Source organism: Stenella coeruleoalba (genome assembly GCF_951394435.1).
Source record: "Stenella coeruleoalba genome assembly, chromosome: 2".
Lineage (NCBI taxonomy): Eukaryota > Metazoa > Chordata > Mammalia > Artiodactyla > Delphinidae > Stenella > Stenella coeruleoalba.
This window is the reverse complement of record NC_137147.1, coordinates 83,450,823-83,470,174: the sequence shown is the minus strand read 5'-3', so window position 1 is coordinate 83,470,174 and position 19,352 is coordinate 83,450,823. Positions and strand designations below refer to the sequence as shown.

At 52.7% G+C, this 19,352-nt stretch overlaps 1 protein-coding gene across 3 annotated transcripts; it reads right to left on the bottom strand.

The window, feature by feature from the left end:
* Positions 1-250: 250 nt before the first annotated feature.
* IVD (isovaleryl-CoA dehydrogenase) lies at positions 251-18,710 on the bottom strand. Of its 3 annotated transcripts, XM_079913502.1 has the most exons (13): positions 18,528-18,710; positions 16,750-16,839; positions 16,461-16,512; positions 14,731-14,900; positions 13,696-13,789; positions 13,355-13,491; positions 11,540-11,636; positions 10,127-10,220; positions 9,555-9,636; positions 8,398-8,502; positions 8,214-8,286; positions 7,738-7,817; positions 7,173-7,215 (listed from the first exon to the last, which is right to left on the bottom strand). In XM_079913502.1, the coding sequence occupies exons 1-12, from the start codon at positions 18,678-18,680 to the stop codon at positions 7,777-7,779; spliced, it is 1,188 nt and encodes a 395-aa protein (XP_079769628.1). In that variant the 5' UTR covers positions 18,681-18,710; the 3' UTR covers positions 7,173-7,215; positions 7,738-7,776. The 3 variants fall into 3 exon arrangements, with proteins under 3 accessions (XP_079769627.1, XP_079769626.1, XP_079769628.1); XM_079913501.1 differs by lacking the exons at positions 7,173-7,215; positions 7,738-7,817 and adding an exon at positions 251-615; XM_079913500.1 differs by lacking the exon at positions 7,738-7,817 and having other exon boundaries at positions 4,990-7,215.
* Between the last annotated feature and the right edge of the window lie 642 nt (positions 18,711-19,352).

Below are 19,352 nucleotides of genomic sequence, written 5' to 3'. Positions count from 1 at the left end.
CACCTTCCTTCACTCTGGAGCCAGGCAGCCTCCCAGGAAAGGAGGGGTACCCGGGACAGATGAAGATCCCAAAGGCCAACCTGCTTCCCATCTGCCCTCTTCTCAGCCTTGCAGGACCTACCGCAAGGTGTACTCTGTCCAGAGGCACCCAGGAGGCGGGGGCAGGGAGAGAGGTAGTGAGAGGGGCCGGGTCTGCATATCTGGGTGGTGATTCTTTTTTTATTTTATTTTGAAATTTTTTAATTTTTAACTTTTTATTATAAGAATTTTCGAACACAAAGGAGAATAACGCAATACACATCCATGTGCCCATTACAGAACTTCATCAATTGTCATCATTTTGCTAATCTTGCAGAAACAAGTTTTAATTATAATCAGAGATAAAACAGGATTCAAACTTCGTGGAAAAGAGTAAAATAGACTTTTTTTAGGTGGTGCTTCTTTAGCTTGAACTGTTGCCAGCTCTGGACTTTGGAAGTAGCCTCAACATTGGAGAGCAGGTCCCTGCTCTCCCAGGTAACTGAAGTCATACAAAATTCCCATCCCTCCAGTCTTAATGAACAACTTTGCAATGGCCGCAACCCCACCCTTGCACTCTGGGCCAACAGCAGGAGTCTGGAAAGAAAGAAAGGGCTGGGTAGGCTGCAGGCCAGTTATGAAGGACATCGGGTCTCACCTCCCCAGCCTCTTCTCACTTCAGATTCCTCCTCCTCCGATTTTAGATCTTAATTCATCTCATAATAAATTTAAGTAAATAATTTTATTTCAGCAAGTAAAGGGACCTACTGTCTACCCAACCTTGCCCAACCTGGCAGCATCAGGTAAGGTACTCAGGTATGGACTGAGACTCTGCTACTCCGTTCCCATAAATAGAACAAGCATTTGGGGTGGGCCCTGCGTTGCCCTGAAAATACTCAGCTTTGCAGAGGCTGCCTCTTGGAGCCCAGGCGGATGCGCCGGGGGGGACTCTCAAGGTGGGCCAGGCAGGTGGCCCCCAGTGCTGGGCTCATCTCCCTCTGGCAGCTGCGAGCTCACGCTCCTTGCCTCCGCTCCTGCGGCATGCCTAACAACCTGTCTCTTGGTGCGTGCAGCCGTGTACGTGTCTGTATGTGTGCACCCGTGTTTGCCCAGTGGGCACAGGGCACAGGTGTGTTTGGATGGAGATGTGCCTATCTCTGTGGTTCCCTGCATAGCCCTAGTTTTCTCTTCTTTCTTCCCTCCGTCTATTGCTGGCAAAAGCAGCAATACTGTACTTCTTCCACTGATCCCCCGTCCTCTGTGGGGGGAGGATACTGCCTGTGCTGAGATATCCCTGGGCTCAGAATATTGTTCCTCTCTCCAAGAAAACTCCCACTTACCTGTCTAGCCCATACTCTTCCATGTCTTCCAGGGCAAAGCTGTGTTGGGCTGCCTGGAAGAGTAAGTGGAAACAAAACTGTCCTTCTCTGAGGCTGGTCTATACTAACTCAATGCTGGCCCAGCTCATGGTTCTCAGCTTGTCCATAAAGGTTTGTTGACTGTGGCTTATAGGCCTGGGCAGGGAAGCAGTGATGCACACTCTTTTTTTTTTTTTTTTTTTTTTTGCGGTACGTGGGCCTCTCACTGTTGTGGCCTCTCCCGTTGCGGAGCACAGGCTCCAGACGCGCAGGCTCAGCGGCCATGGCTCACGGGCCCAGCCGCTCTGCGGCATATGGGATCTTCCCGGACCGGGGCACGAACCCATGTCCCCTGCAACGGCAGGCGGACTCTCGACCACTGCGCCACCAGGGAAGCCCCAATGCACACTCTTTTGTTGTCTGATTTTTCCCCCTTGCTGAAAAGAAGCTCGTGGGGCTGGCCCTGAGGCTGGCGTGCCACCTCTGCCCTGGGTCACTTCTGGTGGCATCATTCTAAAACATATAGGCCACGCAACAACTTTGGAAAACAGTCTGGAATTACCTAGTAAACTTGATCATGTATACCCTACAACACAGAAATCCCATTTCTGGGAGTGTACCTGGAGACTTGCACACATAAACTGGGAGACACATATGGAATGTTTTAGAGTAGCCCCAAACTGGAACCAACCCAAATGTCCATCAACACGAAAATGGATACTTAAATTGTAGTATTTTCACAGAATGGAATACTATACAAGAAAAAAAGTAGGCAAATTAAAGCTCCACTCATTAACGTGAATGACTCTTTAAAAACTATGCAAAGGTGAGCCAGAGAAGCAAGACACAGAAGAATATATTTAGGATGAGTACCATTGCACAAAGCTTAAACAGGTGATCGAAATAATAGTGTTTAGGGAGACACACAGAGGTAGGAAACTATAAAGAAATGCGGGGAGAGGATTATCACTAAATTCAGGGTCATGGTTCCTCTGGGGGGAACGTGTCAGTGAGGGGCACACAGGCTTCTAAGGTACTTGGAATGTTCTCTTCGTTGGCCTGGGTGCTGGGTACACAGGAGTTTGTGTTACTGTTTTTCACACTGCATACATGCATGTTATATACTTTTCTAAATATACTCTACATTTTATACAAGAAAAAAAAGGATGGTGTGTGCCCCGACTCTGCCCTCTTTTTGTATCCAATCCCTGCACTTGTCCTCAGCTGGCAGAGAGGGGGCCAGGGTCCCTCATCACAGTTCCTTTCTGTTTCTGAGGGGGGCCAGAGGACTATGGGAGGTGAGGGCCTCCCCTCTGCAGCTGGGCCCCGCTACTCCAGAGTGGGAGGCCTGGGGGAAACAGGGCCAGGCGAGGCCGGCTGGCTCTGCTGTCTCTGCCAACTCTGAGGATTAGGCCAGGGCTCTGGCCCACCTGTTGTTTCACTCATTCAGCATGAACTTAGGCACTGAGCACTTACTGTGAGCACTGGGTGCTGTTGGGAGTGTTCAGATAAGTGAGAAATGGTCTTTGACCTCAAAGATCTGTACTGTATACAGAGGTAATCACGTATACAAGTAACTATGGTACCTGGAAAATGTGAGCTAAATATCACATGACCTCCCATCTGCACTTTCAATAAACATTTGTTGAACAGCTATTATGTGCCAGAAACTGTGCTGGATGGTGAGCATATAAAGGCAGTTCAGTCACAATCCTGACCCTTATGTTCTTAGCCTGGTGCATGGGAAACAGACACAGATGAGATAAAAACAACAGCGGGGGGCTTCCCTGTTGGCGCAGTGGTTGAGAGTCCGCCTGCTGATGCAGGGGACACGGGTTCGTGTCCTGGTCCGGGAAGATCCCACATGCCGCGGAGCGGCTAGGCCCGTAAGCCATGGCCGCTGAGCCTGCGCGTCCGGAGCCTGTGCTCCGCAACGGGAGAGGCCACAACAGTGAGAGGCCCGCATACCACAAAATAAATAAATAAATAAATAAACGACAGCGGGGAAAGCCCACTGATGCAAATATGCCCAGGGAGAAGCAAGAAGGGGCTCCACTCAGGATGGGTGAGATGGGGACAGACGAGTGGGAAAGGTTGGAGAAGGGAGGCCTTCCTGAAGGAAGCAGCCCCTGAACTGAGGCTTTAGGGATGAGGAAGCAAGAACAAGGTGAAGGGCTAAGACATCCTCCACAGAGGGATCAGCTGGGGCAAAGGCGCAGGGTAAGAAACAATGTCACGAGGACTGTTTGCAACCAGAACACAAGTACTCAGCAGGGATGCGGAGAGGAGCAGCCGGAGGGGAAGGCCAACGCAGATCAGGGTCATATTTGCCTTGCAAAACCTTAGATCTTATAGGTGTTGGGAGCCACCAAAGTATTTAGGGGCTTGATAGTTCACTCTGGCTCAGTATAGAGGAAGGGTTGAGGTGCGTGGATTGGAAGGAGGCAGGCAAGTTGTCAGGTTGTTGTGGATCCGAGAACTATTTTGACAGGCTAGCTGTGTCTGAGAGTCGGTGGGTGGGTGGGTGGAGGAGAGGCCAGCTTCACAAACAGCTCCCTGCCGAGTGACCAGGTGTGTCCCACAGGGCGCTGGAACTAGTGTGGCTCTGGGTTCTGGATATGAGGAGTGTGGGCAAAGGCAGCAACAGCCAGGAATGTGGATGGGGCTCTGAACTCTCTGATTCCAGGACCCCCAGATGCTGGCCTGTGGACATGAGGCATGTAGTGGGCTTCTTATAAATTAAATGTGTGCACTTGAAAGATCCATCTGCAGTTAAATCAATAAGTCGGCATATCACTTAAAGGCATGAAGTGAATTACCAAACGAAATCTCTTAAAGATTCAAAAGGAGTTTCATCCTGGAACTGGGCGTAGGGGAGGGTTTGCAGATTTGTTTTTTTGTTGCTGTTGTTGATTTTAAACAAGCCTTTAAACTATCCTAGTTTAAAACCCATGCACATAAAACAAACACACACCCCTACCAGCAAAAAAAAATCCTGGCCTTTGTTCTGAATTTCTGTCCTTTCTACTTTTTAAATTGCTAAAAGTGGCCTTTCTTGTATGAAACGATACAGATGGAGAGTAGCCGGCTTTTCCCCCCGTTAATGTCCTCATTTGGCAGAAGAAAACGTCGCTGAGCCCTGTGCATCCTGAAATACAAGACTGCGAGCCTCCAGTCCAGAGCACCCTGCCTTTGCGGCGGGCGGCCGGCAGGGGTCAGGCGAGCTCCACGCAGGACCCACGGAACCGCGCCCGAGCCCGAGCTGGGGTCCGCCGCGAGTGCGGCGCCTCGGGGGAGGGGGACAGAGGGAGGACCCTGGACCCTGGACCTGTCCTAGGCTGGGGGTCGCGGCTAACGGTCCTGGGTTAGCCGGGCGGGGCGTGGACTGGGCGTCCGCCCCCAAATAAAAAAGAGGGGCCCTTTCTCAGCCCCAACGCCTAGCTGACGCCAGGGCTGGCTCCACGTCTGGGCGTTGCCGGTTCACCTAGCGTTTTTTCGGGTACCGTGGGCAACTCACCGGTCTTCAGGAAGCGGGCCCTGCGCAACCTTGTCTCCTGCACCGGGTTGTCGGGATAAAGGAGCTAATATGTCAGTATGAGACTTGAGAGGTCTATATAGGTGAGCGATTGTCATTACCAGGTTATATGGGTTTAGAATTAGGACTCAGGCCTCTGGAGGTGTGTCCTCTAGGCCCCAGATCAGCTGTTCTAAAAGGTTGCCTGTGCTTTATAATTACCCCTGGGGATGTGATTAGGTCTGGGGCCCATCCAGGAATCTGGGTTTTTTACAGGTTGCTAAATTCTGATAAAGGGTGTGCCCAGACCACACTTGGAAAACCATTCTCTTAGCTTCTGTTGCCATCCGACGGGGCAAACAGTAGGAGAACAAAGAATGGCATGGTAGTCAACAGGGGAGCTGGGCTGATAATGACCTGCCTAAAACTGGAGTGGAACGAGGCAGCCCCAGGAAGGAGTGGTGCTGGGAGCTGGTACTGCAGAGTTGCGCAATGCACAGAACAACCCCAAATACCAAGAACCAGTGCCCCCTGCTCTCCCATCATTCATGACTCAGGCTACACTTTTGTGGCTTTATTTTATAACATTTCTGTTTCACATATAGCATTGGGAGAATAATCATCCTCCCCAAGTTGGTGGCAGAGCTCTGTTACCCACACTGACTGGATGAAGCATCCCATTCTGAACGTCTTCGGGCTGTTTGTTCCAGCTACACTTTATAACCAGCAAGACCACCATTTTAGCCACATTCATCTCCAACGTAGTAGGGAGCAGGGTGGGGAAGTGAAGGGACAGGGCCACAAGCCCCTCAGGATAGGACTGGGCTGGGGCTGGTAAGGAGCTAGCTCCACCTGTCACAAGCATCAGGCTGGGAACAGCTCTTGGCTATAGGCCAGGACCGAAAGTCAGAACAGGCGCTGCTGGGCTGAGGGCCAAGAAAACCAGTTCTCTTTTAGGGAATTAGATGGGGTGGGACAACCCAAAACTGTCCCACTCTCGCTGTGCTCCATCCAGGCGGCCATGTAGTAGGGCCCCAGCCTGGCATTCCCAGAACCCCTATTTCTGCTGATCTGGATTCTAGCTCCAGTTCTGACCTTGGGAAAATCAAATTGTCTTGATCTTAAACATGGGGATGGTTTCCAGAAACTTACGAGCTTCCTTCTAGCTCCAAGACTCTTAGCGCTCCCTCCTTTCTTTAAAAAATCACTGGGAGATCTGGAAAAGGGAGGTTGAGAACTCCTCTATCCTAAGGGCTGATTCCACCCCTGTGTCCCCTATCACCAATGAGCAGGCTGAAGGGCCAGAAGCAGGACCTGGACCAGCCACTCTCCAAGGACATAGGGCTGGAGCCAGACAGAAGGCAGTAGCAAGTAGACTGCTTCTCCCCCAAAACACCAGTTTAGAAGCAGATGGGTTTGCTTCACGAAATGTTTAATACAAAATGGCAGCAGCCACTGTGCAGTTGTAACAAAATTAGCCATAGGGTGTCCAGAGAAATGTATGCAGGCAGCCTTGGCTGGAGTTAAGCCAGCCAACCCAGGCCTGCTGCCCAGTCAGCTGTGGGCTGTCACATGGCCAGGACTGGACGGTGGCGGTGGCAGCGTTGTGCTGGAGGCATTGAGCCCCGTCCTTCACGAGCACGCTGACCTCTGCCCCACCGTGGACTCTGGGTGGCACAGGTGTTCTGAGATGCCTATTTCCAGACCTCTACCCCAGTGGTAGGATTTCAGCTTAAAGAATGAGGGATGGAGGGGTTGCTGCAGAGGGGGTGCCCACTCACAAGCTGCTGAGAGCTGATGCCTCTAGAAATTGGCAGAAACAGAGGCTAGGTTTGGGGGGTATTTTTCCCCAGAAAGAAAAGACGCTACCAAGTTCAAATGAAGGAGAGGGGCAACGCTTCTTGTGTACTTGAGCAGAGTTCCCTGGCAAAGGCTCACCAGGAAAAAAGGTGCCCACCCTGGGAGCGGGGGTGGGGCATCAGGCTTGAAGTTAGAGAGCAAGGGCGCAGAGTCACCAAAGCCCTCCCACTGAGCCCCAGAAAAGCCAGCATGCTTCCTGAGGAGTCCATGTTAAGCTGCTGCACACTTTCCCTGGGCCGGTGGGCAGGGCCTGCCTGGAGAAGAGCTGCCGCGTCTCTCCTTCCAGAGAAAGGCCTCTAGGTGCTGGGAAAGGGGATGAAGTGTCTTGGAGTTAGTGGAATTCTGCGTTGAAGGCTCTGCCGATGACTAGCCGCCTCACCTCACTGGTCCCAGCCCCGATCTCATACAGCTTGGCATCTCTCAGAAAGCGGCCCATGGGGAAGTCATTGATGTAGCCATTGCCACCTGCAGCCATGGTTTGGGCACAGAAGAAAGGACAACAGGAAAAGTGATGGGCAGTGGGCAAAGCGAGGAAAGCAAACAGAAGATCAAATACATAGAAATGGGCTAGGAGGAGAGACTGATTGAAGAGAAGCAGCAAAAGGTGATGAGAGGTTTCCCTGGTGGTGCAGTGGTTAAGAATCCGCCTGCCAATGCAGGGGACACGGGTTCGAGCCCTGGTCTGGGAAGATCCACATGCCACAGAGCAGCTAAGCCCATGCGCCACAACTACTGAGCCTGCGCTCTAGAGCCCATGAGCCACAACTACTGAGCCCGTGTGCTGCAACAAGTGAAGCCCATGCGCCTAGAGCCCGTGCTCTGCAACAAGAGAAGCCACCGCAATGAGAAACCTGCGCACTGCAACGAAGAGTAGCCCCCGCTCACCGCAACTAGAGAAAGCCCGCGCACAGCAACGAAGATCCAACACAGCCAAAAATAAATTAAAAAAAAAAAAAAAGGTGGTGAGAGGGATGGGGTGGGGATTACCTAATTGTGGGGAGGGTGGACAGGAGGCCGGAAGTCCACTCAGAGTGCTGAGGATGCCAGGCAAAGGTAGGGGAGAACCACTGGCAAACATGGAGAAGGGGGACAAGAAACTACTGCATAGCACTTACTGGGGGCCAGGCCCAGAGAGGTGAAGTAATTTGCACAAGTCACAAAGCTGGTCAGTGGTAGAGCCAGGATTTGAACCTAGGCCGTCTGGCTCAAGCCTGTGCTCTCAACCACTATGCGGCATTGAAGTGAGGCTGTTCCACCTCTGAGGCGTCTCCTCTTCCCCACTCCCCAGTGCCCATAGGACGAGGCTGGGAGGGTAAGAGGGGGGCACTACTGGAGACAGTAGCAACCTGTGGCCTCTGGCAGTTTTCTTCTTTGCTTTTCCATGTCCTCCCAGTAACTGGGGCAGGAGGAACCTAAGGGTGCAGCTCAGCTGAAGCACAGGGTGAGGAGTGGGGGCCGCTCACCCAAACACTGGATGCCGTCCAGGGCTACCTGTGTGGCGCACTCGGCTGAGTAAAGAATCACCCCAGCGCAGTCCTGTGGGAGGAGGTTCCGTGTCAGCAGGGTCCCCGCCAGGGCCACACGGAGGGGAGGGGGCCCAGCAACCACCCCTGCCCCGGCGCGCTCTCCTCTGGGCCCAGCCCTTACCTTGGCAGTGCAGTAGCCCTCATCACAGGCCTTGGCGACATTGTAGACGTACTGCCGACAGGCCATGAGGCGGGTGTACATGTCTGCCATCTTCCCCTGCATCAACTGCACACAAAGGGAGCCCACAGGTCAGCGTGGTGGAGACACGCTCCTCTCAGAATCATTCCCTAGTTACCAAAAGTAGGTCAGCAGTAGCAACCTGACAGCCAGGAATGGGGACCCGGGGCACAGAGAAGAGGTGGTGGGACTTGCTTAGGATGACAGACATGGTAGCAGGTCTGGAGTCAAGGCCAGAGAGCAGCTGCTGCATTGTGGACCTGGCCCTCCACTCACACGACTCTCATTACCGACCGTCCCGCAGCCCAGAAAGTGTGACTCAAAATGCTACTCCCTCCCCACAATCTGCTCCCTTCACCCTCCAACCCTACAATGCCTCATTCATTCATCTCAAACAGGAAGGGAGGTGACATGAGATGAACTGCCTGACAGCTTTCAAAGCCAGTAGCATGCTGAGGAAGCCTGCGCCCCAAGCATTCACTCATTTTTTTGTTTTTTTGGCCACGCCACGAGGCTTGAGGCTTGCGGGATTAGTTCCCCAACCAGGGATCGAGCCTGGGCCCCCTGCAGTGGAAGCACGGAGTCCCAACCACTGGACCGCCAGGGCATTCCCGCAAACTCATTTTTGTTTTTTAATTTATTTATTATTTATTTTTGGCTGTGTCGGGTCTTCGTTGCTGCACATGGGCTTTCTCTAGTTGGGGCGAGCGGGTGCTACTCTACATTGTGGTGCGCGGGCTCCTCATTGCTGTGGCTTCTCTCGTTGCAGAGCACGGGCTCTAGGCACTGGGGTTTCAGTAGTTGTGGCACGCGGGCTTCAGCAGCTGTGGCTCATGGGCCCTAGAGCACAGGCTCAGCAGTTGTGGCACACGGGCTTAGTTGCTTCGCGGCATGTGGGATCTTCCCAGACCAGGGCTCGAACCCATGTCCCCTGCACTGGCAGGCGGATTCCCAACCACTGTGCCACCAGGGAAGTCCCTCAAACTCATTTTTTTGATGAAGGATAGTAAATGCCCACAGCAAGTGCCCTATTCGTTCATTTGTTAAAGAAAAGCTGAACCCAACGAAAGAGTACATCTTAACAAAACCATTCCACTCACCTGGAAGTGGCCGATCTTCTGGCCAAAGGCTTCCCTCACGTGTAGGTAGGGAATAGCGTGGTCGAGGATGGCCTGCATGATCCTGCGGGAAGGAGAGAACACTGGCGAGGGGCCTCGCTGTTACCCCATTGCTGGTTGGGGGGCAAATGCTAGTGTGGAAAGGCCTGGGGGGCAGCCCAGCAAGACAAGGAGCTGGCGTCCCAGGGAGGAGAAAAGGAGCGTGAGGACCCTTGTCAGCCCTGCTCAGTCACTGCACTGACTGCCTGGCAGTCAGTGCCCCTTCCCCTGAGACCAGGCGGAGTGGCGGGACCCTTCGTAGATGGTTAGAGCTCAGGCGTCTTGCTTCACATCTGAGTAACTAAGCAGGGTGGCTCCTCAGGCCTTGTGTCTGTCACCCAGTGATACTTGCCTTCAGTGCAAAGAAAGTAAACGTGAGAGGAAAGGTAATTTTTTGTCTCCAGGAGATAAGGTACAGGCTCCCATCGGCCCCGAGGGGAGGGCTGCGGCACCACCTGCTGAGGAGGCTACAAGAGCCCAGCTCCTCCACCCCCCGCCCCGAGCCTCACACTCACCCGAGGGGCCCACCGGCCAGCACCAGCCGCTCCAGGTCCAGCCCACTCATCAGCACGTAGACGCCCTTACTTCGATGGCCCAGGACGTTGGCAGCTGCAGGGAAAAGTGCTGGTCAGGGGCAAGGGGGCTGTCCACAGCCTCCTCGCTTTTAGAGAAGTTGCTGGGTTTAGTAACGTGGCTCTCTCACAAGGCATTAAAATATGTTACCTGACCTTCAACTAGGGCTCCGGGTGAGGAAAAGGATGGAGTTTACCATTTCCAGTCAGAAGTGGAGTTTGCTAGTGGGGACATGCTCCCCTCACCCTGCCCCCAACACACACACCATCCCCAAGACCAGACACACAGGCCCAATCCTTAGATCCTCCCCTTCTCTCCTTGAGCTGCCTTGGATGGGAAAGAAGAAAAGCTAGTTTGGTCTAGAAGTCATCCAACCTCTCCCAATTTTTCTTTTTAACACATTTGTGCCCATAAAGGAACCAGAGAATTACTCTTTCCCCCAGGTTGAGTCTGCTCTGGTTAATACTACCCTCCACCCTCCCCTGGGTGGTCCATGGAAGAGCCTGTCCAGGAGATGGGCCACTGGGTGCTGGTGACAGAAACTGCTGAACACCTCCCCACCCAGGAAGCAAGGACACTGGATGGCCTGGGGAGGTGTGGGCAGGAAGCTGAGTGCAAAGAGTTGACACCACTGACCTGTCTTTAATGCTAGTGGAGTTTTTTCCTTGCCGACAAAGAAGGCTCTGCACTGATCGTCCCTCCCTAGATGCTCCTTATGACTAGAGCACACTTTTCTCAGGTGGCGGATCGTGGGGCAGAGGGATGGTTTACGGCTGAGACACAGAACCATCCTAACTGGTGATCCAATCTGTGCCCTCCGTCTCATCAGCGCGTGACAGGCGTGCTGGTTCTCTCATGATGTAGCACACTTGCACTTACACTTCAGGGGAGAAATACCTATAAACTGAACTGCCTTCCCTTCACCGAGTCCAGCTTCCATCAGTTTATTTAGATGTTTTTTTTAGCATTGTTAATGAATACCTCACACAGGCTGTACAGGCAAATGTACATACAAGGACGTCTGAAGGACATGAGTGGGTAAGGGCAGATCTTACCTTTCTACTCCAGATACTGGAATACCAGCCCCGGGCACAGTGTGTGGTCCACATAGGGAACACCACCCTTCCCTGAAGCCACAGTAGGGCATACGGCTGCAGGAGCTCTGGCCGGGAAGGACAGCTGTCCAGATTGAGACCAACACCTATGGGCCAGTGGGCAAGGGCACAGCGGCAGGCCCACTGTCTGGCCACGTACCATGGGTGAGCTAACGATGGTGAGGCTCTCCAAGCCAGAGATGGGCTTTCTCAGCGTGTGATGGGGTCAGGACAGGGGCTCCCTCGTTCTCAGAGACTCACCAGGAACCTCGCAGTCCTCAAAGATTAGCTCACAGGTGTTAGAGCCCCTCATCCCCAGCTTGTCCAGCTTCTTGGAGGTGCTGAAGCCTGGCATACCCTTTATGGGAATAAAAGGTGGCCCTGATTACAGAGCAGTCCCCAAGGGGGCCAAGAAAAGGGAAACCCCTGGGAAGTAACCATCTTTCCATCAAGTCCCTGTGTTTGCCTGATACACCAGCGTCTACTCACTCTGAATGCAACCACCCCATTTCTGGAGGCGCTGCCCTAACACTCCACCCCAGCCTCCCCTGCTGCTGGCTGCATTCTCCCCAGTTCTCGAGAGACCGGTTCTTTCCCAGTGAAATGCCAGATCCCTGGCGCCCTTCTGACCCTTCCTGGCTTTGGTTCCTTTCCTTGGGGGAAATCACTTCTTTTTTTTTTCTTTAAAGATTTTTTTTAATTTTAATTTATTTTTATTGGCTGTGTTGGGTCTTTGTTGCTGCGCACAGGCTTTCTCTAGTTGCGGCGAGGGGGGCTACTCTTCGTTGCGGTGCGTGGGCTTCTCATTGCTGTGGCTTCTCTTGTTGCAGAACACGGGCTCTAGGTGCGTGGGCTTCAGTAGTTGCAGCACGCGGGCTCAGTAGTTGTGGCTCGCGGGCTCTAGAGCGCAGGCTCAGTAGCTGTGGCACATGGGCTTAGCTGCTCTGCGGCATGTGGGATCTTCCCGGACCAGGGCTCAAGCCCGTGTCCCCTGCGTCGGCAGGCGGATTCTCAACCACTGTGCCACGAGGGAAGCCCCAGGAAATCACTTCTAAGACACTCTCCCCAGCCCACTCAATTCCTTTGCCCTCTTGTTCCTCTGCCACCTGTACCTAATGGAGTCCCACGCAGGGTTCAACTCAACCACCTGTGTGCTCTGACCTGGACTAATCAGATGCAGAACGCGTTGGCATATGCCCATCAGAGCACTGCCAGGTGTTGCTTCCCTCTCCTCTAGGAGATGAGAGCAGCGTGACTCAACCTGGAGAGTTCCCATCTCAGCCACGCCCTTTGGGCTACTCACTTTTCTTGTCCTCCAGTCCCATTCCGAAACACTCTCTCCCTCTCCCTATGGAGGGTACTGCAAATCTTTAAAACACTCATTCACGAAACTCTCTACCAACTCCCCTGCCCCCATGGTCCCCCCGCCCTCCCAGGGGCCCTGGCCTCCTACTTCATGACCATTAGGCGGATGGTTCCTCCACCATCACCATCGCCATCCCCCACCCGTGCCTCTTCTCCCTCAACTCACCATTGTGCTTTGCTCACTCTCTCTCATGCATCTCACTTTCTCCTTCTCCTATTTTCTTTTCTCTTTACCAAAAAATTTGCTCAGTTCTCTCCCATTCCTAAAAGCAAACTGAAACTCCCAACTTTTCATTCGAACTCCTGCTGTCTCCCTTGTGCTTTTACTGACAAGACTTGGAAGGTGCGGTCTCCGGTCTCCACCTGCATCCTCACTCATACCTCGGGCTCCCGCGGCTGCTCTCTCCAAGTCCACCAGTGACACCCTGATTGTCAAAGCTGGTGGCCTCCCTTCAGTCCTCATCTTCCTGGACCTCCGGACAGCCCGGCTCTGTGGATGGCTCCACCGTCCTCAGACTTGACCCCTCCTCCCTGAATTCCACTTTTTGGCCACCCTCCTTTCAGTCTCCACTCCCGCCTCAGCCCCATCCCAGGAGGGAGCCTCAGCAGAGCACACAACCCTGCTGGTCTTTGCAATCACCTGAAGGAGGTCATCTCTGGTGCCACTTTCAGGAGATAAAAGCCTCCCGCCATACACTCCCCTACACTCACCTTCTCCACAATGAAGGCTGTGATGCCCCGAGAAGCTGGCACAGCAGCCAGATCTGTCTTGGCATAGACAATAAGGACATCAGCATCAGGGCCATTGGTGATCCAGAATTTGTTGCCATTCAGGACATAGTGGTCTCCTAAGGACAGGAAGTTGGCTACTTGCATAAGCTGTATGGGCCTGTCTCAACCAGTCAGTTCTCCAGACCTTCTGTTGACCAAAAAGCTGTCCAGCTGGCAAGTGCTTCTAGAAACCCAGCAGAGGCCACCTCCAGTCACTGCTCCCTCACCTCGAAGGTCTGTCCCTCTGCCCACTCCAGCTCTCAAATCAAGGGGATCCTCACCTTTCTTTTCTGCTTTCAGCTTCATGGAGACAACATCGGAGCCAGCATTTGTCTCACTCATGGCCAGGGCTCCGACGTATTCACCGCTGATCAGCTGCAAGGAAAACCCCAAAGGGCCTTGTTATGACTTCAGAAATACCCTACAGGGGCTCACTGATACCATGTCTTGCCTGGTCACATGACACCCCTTCCAACTTCTTTCAGATCTGGGCATAGGTAAAGTCCTAGAAGAGAAGCCCCATAGCCACAAGCCTGAAGCTTTCTCTTCTATGCCCATTCCCTTTGCAAGGGAAGCTAGTCCTAGGCTTTCATTTCTTAAAATGCTCAGTAAATGTTGTCCAGTGACTGACTCAGGTGTTCTGGCCCTATTTTTAATTTATTTTTTGGCTGTGCCATGCGGCTTGAGAGTCCCCGACCAGGAATGGAATCCACGCCCCCTGCATTGGAAGCACGGAGTCTTAACCACTGGACCACCAGGGAAGTTCCTATTTTTAATTTTTTTGATTGAAGTATTTTATTCTTTTTTTAGTGTCATATTTTAGTTTTTTATTTTCTTAATTTATTTTTAGCTGAGTTGGGCCTTCGTTGCTGCGCGGGATTTCTCTAGTTGCGGAGAATGGGGGCTACTCTTCGTTGCAGTGCGTGGGCTTCTCATTGCGGTGGCTTCTCTTGTTGCGGAGCACGGGCTCTAGGCACGCAGGCTTCAGTAGCTGTGGCTCGCGGGCTCTAGAGCGCAGGCTCAGTAGTTGTGGCGCACGGGCTTAGCTGCTCCACGGCACATGGGAGCTTCTCGGACCAGGGCTCTAACCCGTGTCCCCTGCATTGACGGGCGTATTCTTAACCACTGCACCACCAGGGAAGCCCTGACTGAAGTATTTTAAAACAAATCCCTGACCCCTTCCTACCCCTATCAGTTTCAGGGCAGCAGCATGCTACAGAAAGCAAGGCTGACCAGCCCTCCCCAATGGGGGAGAAGCCTCATGGCTGGTGGTTGCACCATGCGATCAGCGTGTTTCTCCATCCCCATTTCCTCACCTTGGGGAGGTACTTCTCCTTCTGGGCCTCGTTTCCATTACGAACAATTTGGTTGAGGCAGAGGTTGGAGTGGGCACCGTAACTGAGACCCACTGCTCCAGAGACTCGGGATATCTCCTCCATCACCAGCACGTGTTCCAGGTAGCCCAGGCCAGAGCCACCATACTGAACTAGGGGTTGGGGTGGGGGGCGCAGGGGAGTGGAAAAGGCAGCCTGGTTAAATGAGGACACTGAGAGGAATCTTACATTTATTTGCAGTAGAGGAACACTCTTATAGCACCTATTCCAAGTTCCCTCTAGCAAGGTCAACAGGCGGATGCTGTGGACCCTGCTCGCAAGCTCACAGAATTGGTTTTGCCTGCTGCTGCCTCTGGTCAGCTGAGGCATGGTTCAGAAAACAGTCATTGCAACTCCTGCTTTATCCCAAACATCAAAATCAGAGAGGCTGGGTTACCTGGTGCCAGCCTACCCTCCCTCCGCCCTGCTGTCTGGGTAAACCCTGGCAAGGCCCTCTGTGTATGTTCACTCTGACCAAGAAGTCAGGCTGGTCCTTGGCTCTAGGGAAGGGTTAGCCCAACCCGCACGACTCCAGGAAGGAAAGCCCAAGGGCGGGTAACGTTAGAAACTGCTACCAGGACACCATGTGGAAACCAGAACTCATATCTGGCTTTCTTTTCAAGGTTGTCCCTGGATAGGGTTTTCATCTGATTCCTAACTGCCTCTTTCTTCCATTAACTAGCATCTGATTCAGAAGAATATTCTTTATGGGGGCTCATAAACCCCCAAGACACAAGGGGAGAAAGAGTCTTGTTTGAGAGTTCCCAGCAACCTTCCCCCTACTATTGTACGTTAAGATAGTCTAAATTAATTTTTAAGTGGTTACATCATTATTCATGATGTAACTTTGTACGATCAGCTTAAATCCCAGGAACTGTCTCCAAGTGGTGAGGGGAGGATGTAAGGAGAGAATACTGTGGTCCACCGCTACTCTAATGCCCAGTGAACACAGGCCAAAGTAGGGTGGGCTGTTCAGGCTTTGGCTGGCGAGGCCATAGGCTCACCTCTTTACAAGGGACCGCAAGCCAGGCCTGGCCTTTGCTCTAGAGGCCAACATCTGAGACAAAGCCCACCAGCTCCCTGCCCTCTCCCCCTGGAAACAAGTAGCAAGACCCACAGGGGACTCTGGACAGGCCCAGGGACAACCTGTTAAATACATCATCTGGCCACCTCACTGTGGAGGCTCAGACAGGCATCCCTCTCCCCTCTACCTCCGTCTGCTTCCAGATGAGCTCTAGGGCCCAGCTGTGGGCAGAGAACACAGGCGTCCCCCATAGGAACACACTGTCCTGAGTGGTATTGCCTCGATGCTACTGGTAGGGCAGAGCCTAGGGATTATGCGAGGCAGTAAGACTGAGGTACTCAGACCACTGCTTGATCTGGAGTTTTCTAAACTCCCCAGATCACCTGGGGGAACTTGTTAAGCATGCACTGGGTGACCCAAGTGAACCACACAGACCTAAATTCTTTGCCTTGTTAACATCACTGCCTAAAGACACAGAAGAGTTTACTCTTCTCTGGGTTGACAGTCACTGGGCACTTTCTCAGCTCCAAGTGGGAAGAGACTCTGGTTTCTCCGAGTATGATCTTTCTTCTCCTTTCCTGCTTCTTTTGGGAATGGTTTTAAAGGGCATGCAAGACAAGTTCTCTGTAGGGAAAGAAACCATACTCACCAGGGGCTGTGACACCCAAGACCCCCAGGTTCCCCAGCTGCTTCCAAAACTCCTGCCAACAGAATGGAGTGAGTATAGTGGGTTGTGAGAAAGCAGACAGTCACGGGGGCCTGGCATATCTGGAACAACAAGACCCAAGGGCTTCACAGAAAGGGGCTGCATTCTTAGGGGGCTTTCATTTACCAGAAGACTATGAGAGCTCTGCCAGGCAGCAGTACAATTCCCAGGCCATCCCCGCCCAGCTCCCAGTCTGCCCCCCGTGCCCCTCAGAGTGGGCCCCACTACGCACTCGCAGGTTCTTGAACTCATTGCTCCGATCAATCTCCTGGGCATGGGGTGCTAGATGCTCCTGAAGGAATTTAGCCATGGTCTGACGAAGCTAGAGGGAGAGATGTGGACAGATGCTGCTGAAACGGTACATAATTGCCCCTGAGGACAGCGTCTCCACTACTGAGGACACCTTCAGGGAAACGGGACACAAGTAGCCTCACCAAAGAGCAGCAAACTGAAACTCAGAGGCCCCACCAGTTTATGCTTCCTCAGAGATGATCTTCCCCTCTCTTTCTGAAGATTATTTCTTTTTATTTATTTATTTATTTGGCTTTTATTTATTTATTAGGCTTTTATTTATTTGGATTGTTTCTTATTTATTTGGCTGCGGCATAGGGGATTTTTTAGTTGTAGCCTGTGGGATCTAGTTCCCTGACCAGGGATCAAACCCGGGTCCCCTGCATTGGGAGTGCAGAGTCTTAACCACTGGACCACCAGGGAAGTCCCTGAAGATTATTTCTTAAATGTCACTCCCCTACATAAATCATTCCATGGCTTTCCACTGTCCTTAAAAGACAAACTCCTGGGCTTCCTTGGTGGCGCAATGGTTGAGAGTCCGCCTGCCGATTCAGGGGACACGGGTTCGTGCCCCGGTCCGGGAAGATCCCACATGCTGCGGAGCGGCTACTGTGCGCCATGGCCGCTGAGTCTGCGCGTCCGGAGCCTGTGCTCTGCAATGGGAGAGGCCACAACAGTGAGAGGCTCGCGTTCCGCAAGAAAAAAAAAAAGACAAACTCCTTATATATGTATATGTATAACTGAATCACTTTGTTGTACACCTGAAACTAACACATTGTAAATTAACTATGCTTTTTTTTTTTTAACCATTTAAAAAAAATTAAGACAAACTCCTTACCCAGGACTGGAAGGCCCTGTGTGAGGGGACCCCTGCAGCCTATCCAACCTTCCCCAGTACCTTTCTCATCCCCCACTCACTGTGCTCCAGCCACGCCCCCTTCAGTTCCTGGCACGTGTCAGGCTCCTTTTTGTCCCTGAGCCTTTGGGTAAAAGGGATTATTCAAAAGAGATTAGAAACTCCTTTTGGCAGGAAAGTTTGAGAACTAGGATTGAACACTTTCTGCCTGAGGTGATTCAAAGCTCTGTCTGCTGACTGTAAATACAAGTGGACTTTGGGGTTCTGGGCAAGCTCAGGCACTTGCTTAGAGCCACAGGAGAATCACATTCCCCGGGAACTCCAAGCCAGTGTCCAAGTGAACAGTCTCCTTCCTCCAGGAATGGCTCTGGTTCAGCCCCATTCGTAACAACATCTTTCAAGTTTTTTTTCAACTTTGTGGTTTGACCCGATAGGTTGAAGAATTATATACACTGTGAATTTCAACTCCACCCCCAAGGTGTTTATTTGAAAGATTCCGTGGTGATGATTAACCAGGTTTGAGAACCACAGCCGTAGACAGTATTGAGGTGTAAGAAGACTTCAGACAGATTGAGGGCCCTTTTGCCGCACGCGGGTAGTCCTGCCAATCCTCCACCAAAACACCCCCCGCCCCACCATCCCCGGTCTCCCAGGAGCGTTCCTATCCTCGACTCCTCGTCTAACTCCGGCAACCGGGCCTTGCTTCCGCCACAGAGGGGAGACTGGGGCCCGCGGCCGCCCCCGCGCTGGCGCTCCTACAGCCCCCGGATCACACGCCGCGGCTGGGTGGGCGCTGGGTAGAAGAGCGCCAGGGAGACCACCGAGCACGGAAAATGGGCCGGGAGGGGGGTCAGGCTCCCTACCTGCTTCTGCTCCTCGCTTAGCCCATTGATTGCATCGTCCACGGGCAACAGCGAGTTGGCCCGCTGGGTAATCAGGCCGGCGAGCGGCTGCAGTGGCGGCCGCGGCCTCCAGCTCGCCACGCGTCGACCCAGTATCCAAGCTACAGTCGCCATCTCGGCCTTGTCCTGGGAACCTGAGCCCCAGCAGCTGTGAGCGAGTCCTACGGCGCTCCACCAATCCCCGGCTTCGCTTCCGCCACCCAATCGGCGAGGGGGTGGGTCTCCAGCAGCCAATCACCCTCCCCTGTCCGAGGAAGGCCGCGCTTCCCCCGGCCACTGCACCAGCCAATCAGCGGTGACCGCCTGCGGACCGACGCCCCGCGAGGCTGGTGTGCTTGCTGGGGGAGCTGGACCTGCAGGGGTCATGTCAAGTTTGGGTCTTTTTAAAGTGGACGAGTAGGAAGAGTGTCTTCTTTTTTGAGTTGAGGATAAGTATTCCCCCTGCGTTGAAAATAGCAGTCCCTACCTGCAAACATCTGTGGGAAAGCAAGTGTTAAAAAAGCAAAAGGAAAAGCTCCTAATGCCCCTTGCTTAGCAATACATTGTTAAAGCAAATCGGGGAAAAGAGCGCTTGCTCTAGGGTACACGTTGGTTATAACTCAGTGAATTTGCTTTATTATGTAACAAGGTTTATTGAGTTTGATTGAGTTTTATGGGAAAGGGGTTGTTAAGGAGTTGCTGTCTTCCAAATTATTTAATGTACCTAAGAACAAGAGTCAGGACTTATTTTTAACAGGGGTGGGGTGATGGTGGACCGAACTCAGCTGCTCGGGTTCAGCTGCTTCC

Coding starts and splice junctions, on each gene's coding strand:
- IVD (XM_079913500.1), bottom strand. CDS start 18,680: ATGGCGACTGTAGCTTGGATACTGGGTCGACGCGTGGCGAGCTGGAGG. Junction 14,901..16,460: donor CTTGGGTGTCACAGCCCCTG/GTGAGTATGGTT, acceptor CCCAACCCCTAG/TTCAGTATGGTGGCTCTGGC. Junction 8,287..8,397: donor AGGGCTACTGCACTGCCAAG/GTAAGGGCTGGG, acceptor CTCCTCCCACAG/GACTGCGCTGGGGTGATTCT.